The 16,009-nt window shown below is 44.6% G+C and overlaps 1 protein-coding gene across 1 annotated transcript in view; it reads left to right on the top strand.

Annotated features, from left to right (window-relative positions):
* Positions 1 to 16,009, top strand: part of LOC122815046 (ubiquitin-associated protein 2-like) — a 72,077-nt gene that overhangs the window by 20,383 nt on the left and 35,685 nt on the right. Inside the window, exons 2-3 of the mRNA XM_044087297.1 lie at positions 6,160 to 6,297; positions 6,943 to 7,134. Coding sequence (XP_043943232.1) covers positions 6,160 to 6,297; positions 6,943 to 7,134 — 330 coding nt within the window. The remainder of the gene's footprint in view (positions 1 to 6,159; positions 6,298 to 6,942; positions 7,135 to 16,009) is intronic.

Consider the following 16,009-nt stretch of genomic DNA (forward strand, 5'->3'; position numbering starts at 1 on the left):
TCTGGGACTCAAAAACTCCTGCCATGAGGTCCGGGGAAGGGGCGAAGTCTAGGAAGGATAGACCGAGGAAGTGGTCTCCCGACTGCTCAGCTCTGGCACGCTCCCCCTTGAAGGTTAGGCCAGAAACCAGACCTGGATCTCCCCAGCTTCATTCTCCTAGGTTCTCCCCAGAGCCAGAGGAATTCCGGATCCTGTCACCTGTTCGGGCTTCCCCTCACCGGCACTCCAGACTAGTGTCAGTGGCTTCATCCTCCTGCTCCACCCGGAGCCTCAATGAAACGAAGATGGATAAGATGATGCATTGGTTTATCTGCACCCAAATTCAGATGGGGGTCTTGCCTGCCCCCTCTCCCTCTGGAGTGGAGGGATTGCAGTCTTTCTTTACGCCGATCACTTCTTCTCCGATCCGGTTTTTGGTTTAGGAGCCCCTGGATCCCAGGACCCTCGAGATTGAGGGGTTGGCGCCTGTGGTACCTTGTACGTAGACTCCGGTCATTGCCTTGTGTGTCTGATCCGAGCTGTCTGAGCTGTAGCCTTGAGTTTGGATCCAAGGGGGTGCCGTCAACTCAGTGTGTGTCAGAGGGCAGTACTCTCGATAGCTCGGCTCCTGGAGTCTCTGCTCTGACTCCCCATTAGGGTCAGAGGGGAATAGCTCTGTCTGGCACTTCTCAGGATGTCTGTTCTCCTTCAGTCTTTGATGTGGTGGAGAGGGTTCTCTCAGTGTCATCAAGACTCTTGACCATCTCAGACTCCGTCCCAACTCCCTTTGTTTTGGGTACGGTCCAGACCATCTTATCTCAGGGACAGCCTGTTCCCATTTTGCCTCTGCTCCCGTGAGGAAGCAGCAGGAAGTTGGCGAGTCCTCCCCAGAAATTCCCACAGAGGAGATCCCTCGCAAATGGACGTGTAAAAGGAGGCACTTGGACTCCCCACCAGAGTCCCTCACCGAAGATGCTGATTTGGAGGAAGGAGAAGGTTTCCCATATTACCCCCCAAGAATGTCTCCTTTGGAGACATCATGGAACTCCTACACAAGAGGGGGGGTGGTCTGCCCAGAAAGCAACCTCGGACAAATCAGTGTTCCTCGAGGCATTCGGCACAGATCCATCTATTTCCTGGGTGTCCCCTCCCGCTGATCCCTTAGTGGACCTTATAACATCTCGGGCGTGGAAGGAGTCGGACATGGTGGAGCCTATCCCTAAGCACCCTGATAAAGTTCTTAGCTCCACTTCGGACAGGACATGTTGGAGTAAAGGGTCCCCGATTGATGTTATGGTGGTGGCAGCTGCCAGTAAGAAAGAGCTTGCTCAGGAGAGCTCTTCAGTTCATCTTCCTGACCAGGAGTCAAGGCCGTTGGATTGATTTTGTAAGCGGGTTTATGCTTCAGCCACCTTCTCAGTAAGAGCATGGAATTACATGGCACACGTGATTCGGCTGCAGCGAGACCTAGTTAAGGAGAGTGCTGATTTGACTCATGAGTCCATGTCGACTGGAGACAAGAAGATGTTTTCTGGTCGTATGGCCACTCTGAAGTCAGTCGCTAACACCTCCATGCATCTACTCTCCCATGCTGATGGAGCCACTAGGGCAGCTGATACAGGCGTTGCCATCAGGTGACACGCCTGGTTCTGGCTGTCAGTTCTCAGAACCCTTCAAGGCGTCGTTCACCAGTGCCCTGTACGATGGTTCCTCCCTGTTTGGGAAGTCGGTATGCGAGACTTTGGCCAGAGTGGGAAGGCTGGGAAGACACTCGTCGGGATCCGCTTCTCCTCCCCCCCAAGGATCCTTTTCTAGGAATCAGCAAGGGGCTAAGAAGATGTGGTTCCAGACGTCTCGGGCATTTTCCCAGGACACGCGGTACTCACCATCCCCCAGAGGCATTGGGGGTTTTGATAGACGTTGCCCTACAGGCAGAGGGGGTCCAAGAAATTACAGATCTCCAGAATCATTCTCAGACAGACCCGCACAGCAGCCCTGAAGGTTTGCCCGACTGCTCTTCACTGGAGGCAGTCGGGGGCTAGTTATCGCTACACCCAGGTGAATGGGAGTCCATAACAGATCGTTGGGTGTTGCAGATCATATCCAGAGGCTATTCATTCCCCTTCCTCGAGCCACCCAAACACCCCCCGGATGTCTCACCCACACAAAGGGAGGAAGCAGCACTAGAAATAAAAAAGCTGCTAGTAAAACAAGTCATCCAACCTGCCCCCCTTGACCATTCTGGATATCGGGCACTTATTCCAGGTTCTTTTTAATGCCAGTAAAAATGGGGGACCTAAGACCCATTTTGGATCTATCCACCTTTAATCTGTCAGTGGCCAATGCAAAATTCTGAGTAGTCACGCTCAAGTCCATCCTGCCCTACCTGCAAGTGTACGACTGGATGTGCTCAGTCGACCTCTAGGATGCATACTATCATATCAAGATGGACAGGTGCACTCTGAGGTTTCTCCACTTCCAGCTAGGAGCCAATCATTGTCAGTTCAGAGCACTTCCCTTTGGTCTCATCACAGGGCCCCAGGGTGTTCACCAAGGTGATGACAATAATAGTGGCTCACCTGAGGCTTCACTCAGGTCTTCCCTTACCTGTACGATTGGCTCTTTGCTGCCTCTTCTGAGCATCAACTTTGCCAAGCCAGGGATTACTTCCTCTTACTTAGTACGGAGACTGGGCATCACCATCAGTCTCAACAAGCCGTCGCTGGCCACTGTTCAGATCTTAGACTTCATTGGGGCTCAGTTGGACACTGTCCAGATGAAAATTTTCCTTACCCTAGACAGAGGATGCACATCCAGAAGGTACACGTTCTGTGCATCCTTCAAACCCAATCTCCGACAGCAGAAACAGTACTGAGGGTGTTGGGGTCTGTGGCGGCCACTATCAACCTGCTACCCTTAGCGCACTTTCACATATGGATTCTTCAGTGGATTCTTGATGTTCAGTGGTCTCTCTTAGCTCTGCTATTGTCTCATCCCGTACGACTCTCCTGAGTGTGCAGGGATGGTCTTCGGTGGTAACTTCATTCCCCAGACCTAGTCAAAGGACATCCCTTTCTCCCATCTTTTCCCAAGGTCACGGTGACCATGGATGCCTCCCAGCTAGGTTGGGGAGGCATTGCTCGGGAAGGACACTTCAAGGCATGTGGTCCCCATCTGAGACCAGTTTGCATTTGAATATCCTGGATTTGAGGGCAGTGCTTCTTGCATTGCAGGCCCTTCATGCCCAACTTCCGCTAGGGAAGGTTGCTATCCAGACAGACATGTCAGTGGTCTGGTACATCAACAAACGGGGGGGAACCAGATCTTACCCCCTTTGTTGCAAAGCCGTGAGATTGGGGGAATGGGCAATCTCCACCGGCCGTTTTCTGGTGGCAACACATTCTGGGACGGTCTGACATTCTAACGGACATGCTCGGCAGATCTATCCTGATGCCTTAATAGTGGACTCTGAAGCCTTCAGCAGATCTTTCTAAAGTGGGGTCGGCCTTGCTGCAATCTATTATCTCCTTCTAACATGAAATGCAGCACGTACTTTGCTCTGAACCCCTCTCAGGGGGAATCCCCCAGAGATGATGTGATTCATGCTTTGCCTCCCGGTCTTCTTTATGCTTATCCTTCTCTATCCTTGATATCAAAGTTTCTTCAGAAAGCTTGCAGGCTGGGGAGCTTTGTGATCCTCATTGCCCCATTCTGGCCTCGCCAAGTCTGGTTCCCTCTCTATGGTCTCATCTAGTAGTTCCACCATGGACGTTGGATCCATTTCCGGATCTCATTTCTCATCTGTCGGGAATTCCTCACCCAGACCGGGACAATTTGAAGCTCACAGCTTGGCTGGCCCAGTTCCCGTGATCATTAGGACTCCTGGTTTATCTTCTCCCATTAAAACCATTTTGGTGGTGGCTCAAGTCTTCCACCAGAAGGGTATACAGTAGCAAGTGGAAAAGTTTTTCCATATGGGCCTCACCGTGTGCATTAGATCTCTTTACTGCTCCAGTGTCTGCGATATTGGAGTTTTTGGCAGGGATTTTTCAGCAAGGTGCCAGTTTCCCCCCGCTGTTAAAGTCCAACTGGCCGCAATCTCCAATTTTCATGTGGGGGAAAACATGACTTAGTTGGCCTGTTCTAAACTTTGCAAGACTTTCTTTAAGGGTACCTTTCTTCCGAGACCCCAGTGAAGGATCCTACTCCTTCATGAGACCTTACATTAGTGCTTCAGGCTTTAGTCTCTCCCCAATTTGAACCTGCAGTTTCTGTTGATTTGCAGTATCTATCTTGGAAGACTGCCTTTTAGTTGCCATTACGTCTGCTAGGAGAGTGTCAGAACTTCAAGCACTATCGGTCAAGGTTCCTTATATGATTTTTCATTAAGAATAGAGTGTCTTTGTGTACTAACCTGTCTTTTCTTCCCAATGTAGCGTCAGAAGCCAATATTAATCAGACCATCAATGGTCCTTTTCATTTACTGGATGTGCATAGACAATTACAGTTTTACTTGCACAGGACAAAAGCTTTTTGTAAATCTGACCAGCTGTTCATTTCTTACTCAAAACCCTTTTTACGGAAACCAATCTCCAAGGTTATGATTGCCCGTTAGATTTCCCAGTGTGTTATTCAGGCGTACTCTGTCAGGAGAATTTCCCCATCAGGTAAAAGCACATTCTACCAGGTCTATGGCTACTTTAACAGCTTTATGATCCAGGTTGTCCCTGGATGATATCTGTTCTGGAGCTACTTGGTCCTCATCTCATACCTTCATTTCTCATAAATTGGACATCATATCTAGGAACAGGGCAGGCGGCCACGGTGGTGCAGCGGTTAACGTTGCTGCCTCACAGCAAGAGGTTCTCTGGTTCGATTTTCATCTGGGGTGCCTTCTGTGCAGAGTCTGCATGTCCTCCCTGTGGTCGCGTGGGTTTCCTCCGGGTGCTCTGGTTTCCTCTCACATCCCATAGACATGCAGTAGGTGGATTGGGTACTCTAAATTGGCCCTAGGTGCGAGTGCGTGTGTGTGTGCCTTCTGTGGAAGGTTGGGCGCCGGGCTGGCAACTTGACACCATAAAACTCCACTGCCAATCATGAGCGGACAGATGATCCACTGTGGCGACCCCTAACCGGGAAAAGCTGAAAGAAGATGATGATCTAGGAACAGGGCATCTTTTGGCTCCACTGTGCTCTGGAATATCCTTCCATGATGGCCTCCCAGGAGTATAGTTGCTGGGGACTCTGTCCCACAGGTTGAAGATCAAATGACGTCAACTACTTCACATAAAGAAGTTATCTACTCACCATAACATTCCATCTGAGTAGTTGTACTTCATTTGTCTTCAACCATCCCCTTCCTTCCCCGTATCTTGTCACTATTGTCCTGGCTATATTTATGGAAGCTGGAAATCTCAGGGGAAGTCTTTTGTCATGCTTTGGCTCAGGAAAGTCTGGTTGCCAGTAGTGTTAGTCTTGGTCGGGTATGTGTTGTGTGTTGGGCAGCAAACTCGATCTGAAGGGAGGAAGGAGACAGGGGGAGGCATTATGAGAAAGGGGAGGAGCTTGGAGCTCAGACCAGATGGTGGATATGCGGCTGTGTCGGATCCGATACGGATCTGGAACCCACAGGTTGAAGACAAATGGAAGTACAACTACTCAGATGGAACATTATGGTGGGTACATAATTTCTTTTTCATAGTAGTCTACGTATTTTTTTTCTTCATGTAATCATTGTTGCCAAAGCTTTTTGAGGGTGGGGAGAAAGAGAATAGCCACCCTGTCTTTGAGTGACAAGGGTTTTATCCTCATGAATCTGCATGCTGACTAGTGACATTATTGTAGTAACACCTTGAAAATAATGTGCCAGTGTCCCCACCTAATGACCAGTTATACTTTGTAGCATGACAACTTTTGATGTTATGGAAGCACCCAGCACAACTCCATTTCTGCACTTAGAAACTGATTACAAATAACTGCATTCACAAAGCTGTTCTACGGGATAAAGTTTGTCAGTATGCATTTTATTGATTTATTTTTTTCATTTCTTATTTATTTAAGCAAATAATTTTCTTAAAGTTGTCCTACAGGATAAAAATCTGACTTTCTGTATTCTATTTACTAATTGATTTCTTATTTCAGAGTTCCTGCACTTTTAGCCAATGACTGTGGCACTTATAGGTGGATGTGCTGTGTAAGGCATATGCTGTAGAAGCATTAGTACAGTTAATTTGTCTTCTTTTTTTGACAGGAGTTTCAGTGGCTTCAAGCAGTGCAGGAGTACCAGATATCAGTGGCTCAGTGTATAATAAAGCTCAGGTACAGTGCTCAACTTTTAATTAATATTTAAATGCCACCTACTGGATTTATTACAGATATGCTTGTGATGTTGAAACGTTTATTCAGAGGAGTCATCCATTTTATAAAGTCCAGAGTTTCATAACCTAAAATATTTGTGAACAGAGTCAAAATTCAAGAAGCTGTTTAGATTACATGTAGTTCTTACAGTGATGCAAGTAGGCAGTATATCAAAGTGGTTAAGTAAACTGACCTGCACGTAGAAGCCCTGGCTGTGAAGTCAGCTTTTGTTTTATATAACTTTGAACATGTTAATAACTTCATCATGATGGTTAATTTGCATAAGGAAACAAATTGCTTTTTTCTTTCAAGCCTAGTTAGTCTGCCACCCCCTTTGTAGAACATGCTCTTTGTGCAAGACAATATCCCAGAAATCGTTTGAAAGTAGATTTTTTTTTCCGCTGAAGCCAGTGCACTGCCAGATGTTTGTCAACAGATTGCCAGCAGATCAGAAAAGTTTGTCCAGTGGTATCTTGATTAATGTTTTTTAGAAGTTGTAAACTTCCTGTTGCTGCATTTTTGTGTAGGTCTTCACAATGTAATTTTTTGCTTTTTGTTTTGTTTTTGTATGTGTGTGTACTGTTGTCAAACTTTCATCACACAAAGACTTTTGATAAGCAGGGATTCCATGCTGGCACACCACCTCCTTTCAGTCTCCCTTCAGCACTTGGATCTACTGGACCCTTAAATCCTGGTGGTGCTCCTGGCTATGCTCCAGCACCTTTCCTTCATATCCTACCAGCGCATCAGCAACCTCAATCCCAGATGCTGCATCACCACCTCCAGCAAGATGGGCAGGTAAAACAACTGAACAGCTGCTTGAGGTTACTTTATTAGAGTATGGTGACTATTCATTATGAAAGTAACAGAGCATAAATTCTTTATCTTTCAGTTTGCTCAGAATCAGTGTGTAGCCTTTCATGACTCTCTAGTTTAGAGTAAACCTTTTTATTCTGGAATCTTGCTTATTACTAATTTTCTATATGGCTTGGCCTCTCAGCATTACTGGTTAGCAGGGGGTTATCAAGCAGACAAAGATAGTGGAATTGCAATGTTTGACTGTACTGGAATTTAAGTGGTTATCACTGTTGGCCTTTTTTTTTTTTTTAAAGTCAAGCTGTGCATGGTCACTTGTACTCCTGATGAAGTCTCATTTTCCATCTGTGCAGTTATTTTTCCTTCCTAGCAGGGGTGTACTTAGCAAAGCATTCACATCGTTTTACCAGCCTTAACAGCCAAGGGAAAGTATTGAGCAAGACAGTTGGTTACAATGAGCATTTCCCTAAAGGCCAAGTAATATTGTATGTATTGTGTGAGAGCAGTTGTGACTGAATTTGCATCTATTTGCTTATGCACTGCAGCCCAATATTTATTGTAGTGCTCTGCAATCAAGTATTACTTATCACTGATTTTGATGTTTTTTAGACCTACCAGCTGTATACCATGTGATTTTGCCCATGTCACTGAAACAACTAGTATGCACCAACAGAAACTGATATATTTTACTTTGAAAACACTTCTGCTGTAGGGTCCTGACAGTTAGAACCTCTCATCTCTGCTCAGCCTCCATCCAGTAAAATTTCTTCATGTCCATTCCTGATGGTCTTGTTTTTTCCCTCTTTGACACGTTGTCACCTGTAAACTTACTCCAGCAGGCCATATTTCATCAGAGTATACAGTACGCAGGCAAAATCATTTTTTTATTTTTATTTTATTTTACATTTGTTGACTGGGATAGTCCGACTGGGTACATGCCCATTTTCAGCAGAGGCCCGGGGAGAAAAGCTCAGATATTAGATTAAAAATACAGTATTTACAGTAGTTAACATACCTAAACAAGCACTTGTTTAAGATACAATATTTACAGAGGTTACATACCTAAGCAAGTTATAGAAGTTCCAGGATTAAAGAAAATCCCGAGAGTAGGTCATCATTAAGTAACACAGGTCAGTTAAAAATACTGACTTCAAGTGTTTTCTGAGGCTTCCTGGAGCCGTATGGTAAGTATTTAAAGTCTTAGTTTAATAGCTGTCTTTTAAACTACTTTTAGGGTATTTGCTAGCTTTAGAATATAATTTTCAGGGTTTTAAGGTGAGAAACAGTGGTGGTATATTTTTCGGGGGGTAAACTACTTTTAATTAGAAGAAAGAGGAAGCCAAGTTGTTATGGGGGAACAGACTATAGGTGCTTTAGACCCAGGTCAGCAGTGTACAATTAAAAGGATTACAGTTTTAAGTTATTAACCTAGGCAGTTTGTAGTGGTTTGACTTCAGATTAAATGTTTGCAGGAACAGTTTCTGCAGGATAGCGTCCTTCAGGTAGGAGAGCCCTTTTAGGTAAGGTATTTGAGGGGGGCTACCTTGGCAGTTTGTAGTGGTCTGACTTCAGATTAAATGTTTGTAGGCACAGTTTCTGCAGGATAACATCCTTCAGGTAGGAGAGCCCTTTTAGGCAAGGTATTTGAGGGGGCTGCCTTGGCAGACTTCACACTGAATCTTTGCAGGCACAGTTTCTGCAGATCAAGACCACTCATTAGGGGAGGAATGTAATAATAATAATGATAAAGGTGGATTTAGTCTACACTCATGTTCGCGTGTAACCTAAAAACAAGTGAGCAAAGAAGTCAAGCTATTTACCTTAATTCCTGGTACTACTATTCCCAGAAATTTGGCACATCTTGGGCTTTCCAAGTGCATCACTGTTTGGCACTAAGGACTGAGCCGTGGCTACCTTCAGTGTCGAGTGGAGATGTTCGTCAATAAGTTGAGACCAGAGTTGAGGATTTTACAGGTTCATCAGAGTGTTTCACAGACATAGGTACCGCAGAACACTGACGTAATCTTTGAGGCCAAACGTTTAATTCAAGGATATGTTGGCCCAACATACTGATAAAATGTGCCAATGTCAGCACTTGAAAACTTACCCTTCAACACAGAATTACACTGGAGATCAGTTAGCTCTAACTGAAACTGTTTTGGTTCCTCACCAGCACTAACAGAGAAAGGGTTGCAGAAAATAGAAAAAAAATCATACTCTAGGTTTTTAAAGTCTGCAAATTGTTCTCCAAACTCACTCACTAACTTGGAAATATTGTGGCAATACTTTTCAGTGTTGATATCATCATGAAACATGGGTGCATCTTGTAGGGATTTCAGAGTTGCAAAGTGTGTGGTATTACTTGCTGGCTGTTGGTGTTCAAAACGAAGCTTCAACTCAGTCCCGAATGTAGGCATGTAAATCTGTCACCCGTTTATTGCACCTTTGCAGCCTTGGGTTAAGGTAATGCAAGTGTTCTGTCATATCTACCATGAAACCTAGATCTTGAACCCATTCATTGTCTTTTGCACAGCCCTTCCTTTCTCATGCATAAACCTCTGCATTTCACTTCTTAATTCATAAAAACACTTCAGCATGACTCCTCGACTTAACCAATGAATATCAGTATGATGTAGCAAACTGTGAGTGTGAATTTCCTCCAATAAGATGTTGAACTGTGGTCTTCCAAGATGGCTGCACACTGAGTTTCGGCTTGTTTTTAGCTCTCCCAGTGTGAAAACAGAAACTCTGCAGAGAAGGCCAGTAGACTTGTGTTTATTGGTAAATTTCAGTAACTGGCTAGTAAGTGCACTGCCCTGGTGCCAGGCATAAAGAAATACAGAAGACCTGGAAAAAATCAGCTACACAAAGTGAGGAAGAAACATTGACTGGGTTAAGTTCTGCAGCTGTTCGGCAAAAAGCAACACAACCGTCAGGCATGACTTCCAGTAACATACAGGAAGATACAAGAAACTGTATACAGACCTGGTTAAACTAAACAAAACACTGATGGAGTATATCAACACACAACAAAAGGTTGGAAAATTGAAGTTTTAAACAGGTATTCAGATAAGATGTTAAAGCTGCAAAAAGTCTGAGGTTGAAATGAAAAAATAAGGCTGGCTGAATGAGACTGCTCAGGAAGAGATGTTTCAAAAAGTAATAGAATTAGTAGAGGACAGAGCACATAGGGAAAACCTGAGATTTTCAGCTCCACCAGAGAAGCTGGAAGGAACAGACTGTATTAATTTTATGAAAGCACAAATAAGCAATGAGTTTGGTATTCCACAGCAGGAGTTTAGTTAAAAGGGCATATTGTATGTGTGCTGCATACCTAGCTATAAGAAAGCAACCTAGACCTTTAACAGTAAAGATGCAATCCTGCTGACAGAAGGAGTTGATTCTGACAAAAAAAAAAAAGAATACTAAAAGTAGGAGACAGCAGAGTGTGGAGAATGATTACTCACTATAAACCAGGCAGAAGAGGAGTAAATTAATTCCATTATTCAGGGAATGTCAAGACGCAGGTGTGAGATTTAAATTGCTGTATCCAGCTGTCTTTAAAGTATTTTTCCCTGGAGGGACAAAATCATTTTTTTGAAGTGTATGCTAAGGAGAAAATACAAAAGTTTGTCCAACATATGAGATGTGAAACAGAAGGATATTCTGCTGGTTGTTGTTCTGACAAGAAAGACCACAGAGACTGTACCTGTAAAACCTTTTCCAATATTTCAACAGAAAATGTTGGAGAGAGGGGAAGGGAGAATGAGAGTTGACTAGAAGAATCGAGAGTACATTGGAAATAAAGCAGAGCCAGGATTTGGGCAAGGGTAAACAGTAATAAAACCAGTAATTCAGTGTGGGATTACAATTCTTCTTTCGGCTGTTCCCTTTAGGGGTTGCCACAGCAGATCATCTGTTTCCATTTCATGCTGACCCCTGCATCTTGCTCTGTCACACCAACCACCTGCATGTCCTCTTTCTCTACATCCATAAACCTTATCTTAGGCCTTCTTCTCCTCTTACCTGGCAGATCCATACTTGGCATCCTTTTCCCAATATACCCAGCATCCCTCCTCAGCACATGTCCAAAACAATGCTGAAAGAATACTCTGTTCTATACACTGTCTTTTCAAACTACTTCTAGCATGATTATTAGCTTGAATAAAAGTTGCAAGAATAATATGAAATATAAAGGGTTAATTTAGAAATAGTGTAAAATGCTGAAAAATAAAGTAGTAAGTGTGCTGGCATAGCATAGTTAAAATTTGGCATCCATGTAAAGGAGTATGTTATTGAGAAACGGTCTGTAAAAATTAACTGCGCAGATGGCAGTTGGAAAGACATCAGCAAAGTAAGGGGACGTAACATCAAGTTTCAGATAGTGCTGGAACACCACGTTTCAGATAATGCAAGACTGAGTTTCCATGGATCATCAAACTACAAAGAACCAAGGACAAGGGAACAAAGGAAAACTGTTATACAAAGAAAAAACTGTATTACATCAGACTAAACATACCAGACCTGGTATAAATGTAACTGTGCATAAACAAGCTTTGGATATTTGCCATAGAGAGTTGACAGTATTTGTGTTGCATGCTTATAGATCTGAAAAGAAAATGTGAAAGTAAAGCATAACAACTGAAACAGATATCTTCTTGTATTTATTGTACTCAGTACAATACAGTAATAAGACTAGTTGCTTATAATAAATAGTTAAATGAATTGTGGTATGTATGCATGTAAATGCAGCTTTAACAGCAAGATGAACAGAAAGACGTGCATAGAATTGCCTCTCTGACTTTGTCTCCAAGCGGTCCAACCTGAGCTGACCCTGTAATATATTGATTCCTAATCCTGTCCATCCTTGTCACACCCAATGCAAATCTTAACATCTTTACCTCTGCTACCTCCAGCTCTGACTCCTGCCTTTTTGTCACTGGCACTGTTTCCAACCCATATAATGTAGCAGGTCTCACTACCCTCTTTGTAGGCCTTACCTTTCACTCTTACTGATACCTGTCTGTCACAAATCACTGCTGACACTCTCCTCCACCCACTCTACCTGCCTGTACTCTTCTTCACCCCCATCTGCTCTCACCATTACTCTGAACTGTTGATCCAAGTATTTAAATTCATCCACCTTTGCTTACACTACTCCCTGCATCCTCACCATTCCTCCCTCTCATTCACACGCACATATTCTTAGTCCTGCTTACCTTCCTTCCTCTCCTCTCTAGAGCATTTCTCCACCTCTCCAGGGTCTCCTCAATCTGTTCCCTACTCTCACTACAGATCACAATGTCATCGGCAAACATCATAGTCCATTGGGACTACTGTCTGATCTCATCTGTCAACCCTGTCCATCACCATTTCAAATAAGAAAGGGCACAGAGCTGATCCTTGATGTAATCCCACCTCCACCTTAAATGCATCTGTCACTCATACTGCAGATCTCACTACTATCACACTAACGTCATACATATCTTGTACCACTCTTACATACTTGTCTGCCACTCCTGACTTCCTCATACAGTACCACAACTCTTCTTTAGGCACCCTGTCATATGCTTTCTCTAAGACCACAAAGACACAGTGCAACTCCTCCTGACCTTCTCTATACGTCTCCATCAACAACCTCAGAGCAAACATCGCATCTGTGGTGCTCTTTCCAGACATGAAACCATACTGCTGCTCACTAATCACCTCCCTTCTTACCCTAGCTTCCACTACTATTTCCCATATCTTCATGCTGTGACTGATCAGTTTTATCCCTCTGTAGTTACTACATAGGTTCATAGGTTTGTACTAGGCTATCTGCCCTAAGGCATTTATAAGCCTAGCCCAAAGTTTTGTGGCTTACACCACCCCTTATGTTAAAAAATACTGTGCCCATTAGTTTGTTGTGCCTCTGTCCAGCAGTGACACAGAGATGATTCCCGGGGTAAACCTACGATCTCCCATCCACCGGTCAAGATTTCTCTTGAACAGAGCCAGCGAGGTGCTCTGCCTCACATGGACTGGGATTTTATTCCACAGCATAGGGAGTCTCTGGGTGACAAATCTATCCCTCTAGCATGTCCTATTTATATCCGTGCTAAGGTTTAAGTCGCTTGCTCTAGTGGATCTGGTAGATTTGGATTTTTTGAGGTGGAGCATGTCCATTAATTCCGGGTTGGACATGGCCTTGTATGTCAGGCACAGGTCACTTCTGAGCAGGCGGTATGCGACTGAATAGAGCTGGAGTTTCTTCAGTCTGGCAACATATGACAGATTTTGGAGTCCCTTTATCCTTTTGGTGAGGAACTTTTGGGGTCTCTCCAATTGCTGCAGGTGTCGGGTGAGATACATCCCGAATGGGGCATTGTACTCGATCATTGGTCTGATAAGTGAAGAGTACAGGGGAACAATGACCTCACTTGATCTGGATGTGAATCCCTTCATGATCAGGTGGGCAATGTAGAAGGTCTTTCTAACCACTTTAGCAATGTGAGTGTCAAAAGAAAGGCCACTGTCAACCTGGGTCCCCAGGTCCCTGATAACCTCTTCTGTGCTTAATGGATTGCCACCTGTATGGTAGCTTGGGGTTACCTTGTTTTTCCCGAAGGGTATGACTATACATTTTTTGGCATTTAACTTCAGGCCATGGCTCTGGCACCAGCTATCAGTTTCCGTGAGACCCCTCTGAAGGATATCTGTGTTTGATGTGCTTTCCACTATGGTGCCCAGTTTGCAGTCATCTGCAAACTTTGTCAGCCATAGTCCTCCTATGTTTGCCTGTACTTCTGAGAAGTAGATGCCGAACAACAGGGGGCCCAGGACTGAGCCCTGTGGGATACCACTTGTGACCGGCTTGGAGTCTGACATGGCGCCAGCAACTCTAACCCTGTGGGTTCTGTCCTTAAGCCAGTTTGCAACCTATCTTGTGACATATGGGTTTACATTTAAGCTGGTAAGTTTCTCTATAATACCCGAGTGGGGTATTGTGTCGAAAGCTTTTGCAAGGTCAAGGTAGGCTTTATGGACTGCCTTTCCCTCATGAATGGCCTTGGTGACTGTTTCGAAGAAGTCAACCAAGTTCAGAAGGCATGATCTGCCCTTGACAAAGCCAAACTGGGTCGGGTCCAATGTCTGCAAGTCCCCTATGTCTTTGTTTATGAGTTCCATTATGATCCTCTCCATAGCTTTGCAGACCAGGCTTGTTAAGCTTATGGGGCGGTAATTACCAGGGTCCGTAGAGGCACCGCCTTTGTGGAGTGGGACCACAGTTGCCGTACGCCACTCCTTGGGCACGTATCCTGTGGCAAGGCTAAGATTAAACAGCTGCCTTATATGCGGGTTTAGTTCCTCATTGAGTTCGTGTAGCACACAGTCGGGGACACCATCCGGTCCCATTGATGCTGTGTTTTTAGCTTTAGAGAGAGCAGCTTTCACCTGCGCATTTGAGATGTCTGGGAGGCTAGACTCCGCTGGGATAGTTATCTCTCCTTTTGGGGGGGGGGGGGTGAAGTTTGCACTTAACCTGTCTGCCAGTATGTTGGCAATGTCTGTGGGTTCAGTGATTTTTGTATCATTTTGGACTAATTCTGAGTATATCTGGGAGTTTCCACCCAGGTTTCTAACACAGCTGAAGAAGGCCTTATGATTGTCTTTTGAATCTATGGCAATTTTTCTCTCAAAGTTGACCTTGGATGATTTTATGAGTGCTCGTATTTTTTTGCTAATAATGATCAAGGGTGTCTTCTCTTTTATGGATTTTGCTCTATCATGTAACAGCTTTCTCCTCTTATTGTAAAGTTTGTTTATGGCTGGGGTCCACCAGACTGGACGTTTGCCCTTGGTGGAAAGAGTCTTGGTTTTATTAGGGATTGCCTGATCCATGCAGTCCTGGAGGTGTTCGTAGAAGGCATTTGTAAGGGCTTCCGCAGCTTGGGTTGTGGTTTCCACTGGCTCGGGGGCCTTGAAGGATACCACACCATTCTTGAGTAGTGTAAAGTTTGCTTTAGAGAAGTTCTTCACTGTGGTCTTTTTTGTTTGGGGTGGGGGTGGGATGTGGATTTCCAGTGAGATTAGTTTGTGATCTGATCTCACCAATGAGGGATATACTTCCGGTGTGGAGCATTTTGTCCCCATGTTTGTGATGATGAGATCTAGTATATTTTCCCCTCTTGTGGGAATGGTGACAAGTTGTTCCATGGCATTTGAATTTATGAACTCCAGGAACCTTTGGGCTAGAAAGTTGGGGCTTGAGTAATGTTCCCAGTCTATATTCGGGTAGTTGAACCCAATATAATGGTGTTTGGAGATACATTTATACCCTCCAGTGTCTTCAGGAAGGCTGTGTGGGGTTCCTGAGTTTGAGAGGGTGGCCTGTAGCATGCTACAAATTGTAGAGCAGTTTTGCCTATGGTTAATTTCACCTGGATGGTTTCCGATGCTTCGTGCGTTGCCACCAACCTGGAGGTGTGGGTATCCTTGATGAATATGGATACACCCCCTCCTTTTGTGGTGTGGTCTGGGTTTTGGGGCTGGAACGCATGATATGAGGTAAAACCTGATAGTGCCGGGGTGCTCTCAGGAGCCTTGAACCAGGTTTCAGTCACAGCACAGACATCGATGTTCTCCATACTGAGAAGGGCCTCGAGTGCGTGCATTTTGAGATTGACTTCTGGCATTGAGCAGCATTACCCTTAGTTTCTTCCCATTTTTGTTTTCTAGGGTGGTAGGTTTAGAATTTGAGCATTGCCTAAAAAGGCACTATGGGGGTGGCAAGAGCCTTAGCCAATATCCTGAATCCCAGGGGTGACAGGTGCAAGCCGTCCCTTGCGAAGCAGCGTGGCTTGTCAAGCATGTCATC

The sequence above is a fragment of the Protopterus annectens genome, chromosome 1.part1 (assembly GCF_019279795.1).
Source record: "Protopterus annectens isolate FY-2018-M chromosome 1.part1, PAN1.0, whole genome shotgun sequence".
Lineage (NCBI taxonomy): Eukaryota > Metazoa > Chordata > Ceratodontiformes > Protopteridae > Protopterus > Protopterus annectens.